The sequence below is a fragment of the Cloeon dipterum genome, chromosome 4 (genome assembly GCF_949628265.1).
Source record: "Cloeon dipterum chromosome 4, ieCloDipt1.1, whole genome shotgun sequence".
Taxonomy (NCBI): Eukaryota; Metazoa; Arthropoda; class Insecta; order Ephemeroptera; family Baetidae; genus Cloeon; species Cloeon dipterum.
Window position 1 is genome coordinate 30,713,446 of NC_088789.1, and position 3,995 is coordinate 30,717,440.

A 3,995-nucleotide genomic window follows, 5' to 3' on the forward strand; every position below is an offset into this window, starting at 1 on the left:
CGGCTTATATTTTCCCGCCCATCAAGCTCAGGCAAACAACTGGCGTGACAATCCTAGGGATGCCACATGTATAAATCAGCATGAAGTGTTCTCAAAATCGTTAAAGGTTGAAGCAAAAGCCCGAAAATCTGCTCGATGTAATTATATTTTCCAGTTTTGACAGTAAAATGCCCGGTTTCAGGATTTAATCACTTGGCAAATTCAGATTTTAAAGGCAACCCTAGATCCCTTGCTCTCACCATGCAGCGCCACCAAGTTGTAAAGTCGTAACTATACCGTTTGTGTTTTGTTTTTGTTTACATCATCTCCTGACGCTATCCGAGAGTCGCGTGCTTGTTCGCTGGTCTGGCTTCGAATTTCTTTGATTTCAACAGAATATAAGGTAAGTTCTCAATTAATATTGATAAAATCAACTCCGTTAAGCCTCAGTGATTGCTAAAAACGTGAAGCCGGGTTCCTGCGGCGTCAAATATTGGCCTAGTGGATCAAAATCGTCTCGACTTTACGCACCATTATGTGCGTGATGTCGGACGGCAGAAAGCCGAAATTTCTAGTAATTCGAGGCTTTTACTGCAGTTTTTCTCCGTAGATATTATGTTTAGTGAAGGAATTACATCAGCGAAAGGATAAAAGTCAGGGAAATCATTGGATTCAAGGGGATATTCGGGATAACGTTTTTAAATACGGATTTGTTATTTGCACGTAAGTTGGTGTGCATAAGAGGAGAAAACCTGCAGCCCGTCTTCCCATCACGTGATATAATTTTAGGATGTCGCCACTCTTTTTTTCTATCTCAGTGCCCTGCTGTTGGTTCTATTGACTATTTTAATTTAGTTTGTGGCGTGCTGTGCGATTAAATTTATATTTTCGCTTCTCGCCTCTGATAAGGCGACATTTTTTGGTATTCCTACTATATGCACGTAAGCTTTATTTGCACGGTGTTAGTGTGTTGCTAAGCAATGCGACTGATTGCAAGTAAACAATCCCTGAAACCTCGCGTGCGGGACGGTGACACACCTTCGGACAGTCGGATGGAACTCCCCAATAACAGCTTTAGTGTCCAGGTTATTGACGAGTTCCATCCGACTGTCCGAAGGTCTATCACCGTCCCGAATGTGAGATTTCAGGGATTGTTTACTTACAATCAGTCGCATTGCTTAGCAACACACTAACACTGTGCAAATAAAGCTGACGTGCATATAGTAGGGCATCAGCTCTGTTACCAAATTTAATACTCTCCTTAACCTGGACTCTTTTATACTAAATTTCATAGCGTCCTCTCTGTTATCCTGTTTCAGTTGCCGCCATCAATATGAGCGATACGGTCAATTCCGGAGCAACTGCGGACTCGCAAAATTCCCAAGATGTCTCGGTTAGTATGCTCGACGATAGCTTCAAACCGAAAATAGTGTGTTACCAGGCTTATTTAGTTTTATTTTGCCTCCTGGAATGTTAACAATATGGCAGGATTTCTATTATTACGCAATTATTAAATTCTTGTGGTGGTTCAGTGCACCGTGCGACGAACCTGACGTCACACAGTGCATTGCCCGCTCGCTCTAGCCCTCCCTTCCCACCCCGCTTCCCCTTTCACCTCGCAATCTCAACGCTAGGCGTCGCAACGGCCTGAGGCCGCCCGGCACTCTTCCCTTAAATCTTGGTTTTTGGATATAAAGGCCGCGCCATGGACCATGCGTGGTAGTGGCACGCTGGGTTACAAGGACCACACATGTACGTTGAAGAATCTCTTCTAAATCGCCAAATGTAATCTGATTCCAGAATGCACCCCAACCGCTGATAGAATGTTGCTTAAAACAGATAAGAGATGGTCCCACCATGGATGCGAGGGTTCATCAACCGTATTGTGAGTGATTACCTTAACATTTGAACAACTGAAACCCTTAAACATGAGAATTATTGGCCGCCTTTGTCAAAGGACTGACCACCAGATTAATATGAACAAATTTAATCACTATCACTATCATCACAACTCCTGTCCACAGAAGAAACCTTTTGGAGCTACAAGAAGTGCGATAGATTAATACTTAAATGGAAAAACAAAAGTCTGCAATTCTGCATGCCTTAAACAATTCATTGCTTTTTAATTTCTAAAGAACGGCCGTTTCCTTCCAAGTTTTTTTAGAAAGCTATTCTACGCAGTCAACAAAAAAATAGCAACGTGTGTTTGTTGATGGTTAAAATGAATTCCCAATTTGAATCAAATTCGGCACATTCGCTAGCTTCACGTCTCATGAAGTATATTTCATTTACAGACTCAGCACTTCCCCTACCGTCTGGCTACAGTGTTCCGAGGCTAAGTGGTTGGATCCAGCCCGTTGTACCACTGCGCCGTGCGATCGATATCATCGATCCCTTAACTCTCGAACCTGTTTCACTTGATACTCAGGGTGAAACGGACAGAGACGAACCTACAGACTTATCACCTCCCACACCGCCTGGCTACAGTGTTCCCCCGAGTCTAAGTCGCAGTGGTAGGAACCTGCCCATTACACCACGGCGCCGTCCGATGGAAATCATCTTTCCGTTAACTCTCGAACCTGTTTCACTAGATACTGAGAGTGAAACGGACACAGACGAATCTACGCCGCCCAGCTCTGCAGACTCCAGCTCTGCAGACTCCAGCGACAGGCAGACTCCTGAGCCGGTCAGTTTCAAATTTGAATGTAAAATTAGGCTGTAGTTGAATTCCTCGATTGGGAAATTCTTTGCTCTATCAACTTGAGGACCCTGTCTTTGACGAAGTTTCTGGGCACACCAATCGATTCTGGAGGGTCGAATTAGGTAAAGTGGATGTTTTTCCGATCAAAAAATGCTTTTTTTTCCCGCCAAATCGATATGAACGCACTTGCGAGAAGTGCGCATGCGTGAGAGCGGGTTTGAGCACTTGCAGAGAGACCGCCTGTACGAATGGCTACTTTTTCAGATTCAACCAGCTCTCACGCATGCGCAGTTCTCTCATTCATATTGTTTTGGCGGGAAAAACATCCACTTAACCCAATTCAGCCCTCGAGAATCGATTGAAGTGCTCAGATACATACTTCGTCGAAAACATTCTTTAAGAGGCTCATGGCAAACATGAGGGAGGTTTGAAGTATTTTATCCTGAAATAAATCATCCCCCTCATCCATTGTCTTTGATTCCCATCATTCTAAGGTTTATTCCCTTAAAACAAATAATCCCTTTAGAATGAGCAGATTTTTCTCTACTGATCGTATTTATTTTAATTGAATTCCTATAAATATTTTGACCTGACTCTCTTTGTTTGCAACGCAGGATCAGGTGGATGACGACTTGTCAGCCGATTTTGCCGCCAAGGTGGAAATCGCTGCTAAAGACGTCTCAAAACCCTAAGAGCCGGCCTTGGCGCCTGTGATCGTAGATAGACGGACGGACCGGTTGATGAGCCCAAACCTACGAAAGAGGCGCTGGAGACTGTCGCGGCGGAAGCATCCAAGGAAGAGTTTCTGCCGCTCTCAAAACCACCAACACACAGCACTGCCACCCTCAGCAGCTTTATCCTAAGTGAGCATGCAGACGGCCAGTTTTTTACTCTCAATATGGATGAACAGCTTTCGATAATTTTCTATTCCGCGATGAAATTTTAAAAATAATCCTTAATCCTGTCAAACTACTACGATGAAACCTGAATATAATTTTAGATCAATTAATCAGCCTTTGAATCGTTGCAATTTTTTTAATATATTAATCCTGAAAGACGTGATGCTTATTTTTGTAATAATGCAAAATTATTTAAAGCACAGAAAGTTAGCTTTTAACTGATCACTGCGCGGAGGGGTAAAATTCATAAAAATCTAAAGAAAAATCGAAACCTGAACTTAATGGTTCATATTTAAAACCTGAACTTTAAATTCCGTCGATTTCAACGATTCCAAATTACGGATATTTTCCTGAGTGGAGAAATTTTTGACAACCGAAACCAACACCATTCTGAAATATTAAGAAATTTTCAGCCT

At 42.8% G+C, this 3,995-nt stretch overlaps 1 protein-coding gene across 2 annotated transcripts; it reads left to right on the top strand.

Moving 5' to 3' along the window:
* The first annotated feature begins 278 nt into the window (after positions 1-278).
* LOC135944063 (uncharacterized) lies at positions 279-3,689 on the top strand. 2 transcript variants are annotated; one of them, XM_065490759.1, is made up of 6 exons: positions 279-382; positions 1,299-1,372; positions 1,780-1,864; positions 2,274-2,492; positions 2,571-2,665; positions 3,295-3,689. In XM_065490759.1, exons 2-6 carry the CDS (start codon positions 1,313-1,315, stop codon positions 3,370-3,372), a joined length of 537 nt encoding a protein of 178 aa, XP_065346831.1. In that variant the 5' UTR covers positions 279-382; positions 1,299-1,312; the 3' UTR covers positions 3,373-3,689. The 2 variants fall into 2 exon arrangements, with proteins under 2 accessions (XP_065346831.1, XP_065346830.1); XM_065490758.1 differs by having other exon boundaries at positions 2,274-2,665.
* The last annotated feature ends 306 nt before the right edge of the window (positions 3,690-3,995 follow it).

What these genes read in the sequence shown, in the direction of transcription:
- LOC135944063 (XM_065490758.1), top strand. Translation starts at nt 1,313, where the DNA reads ATGAGCGATACGGTCAATTCCGGAGCAACTGCGGACTCGCAAAATTCC. An exon ending in AAAATTCCCAAGATGTCTCG is followed by an intron (nt 1,373 to 1,779) that starts GTTAGTATGCTC and finishes ATCTGATTCCAG; the next exon opens with AATGCACCCCAACCGCTGAT. An exon ending in ACAGGCAGACTCCTGAGCCG is followed by an intron (nt 2,666 to 3,294) that starts GTCAGTTTCAAA and finishes TTTGCAACGCAG; the next exon opens with GATCAGGTGGATGACGACTT.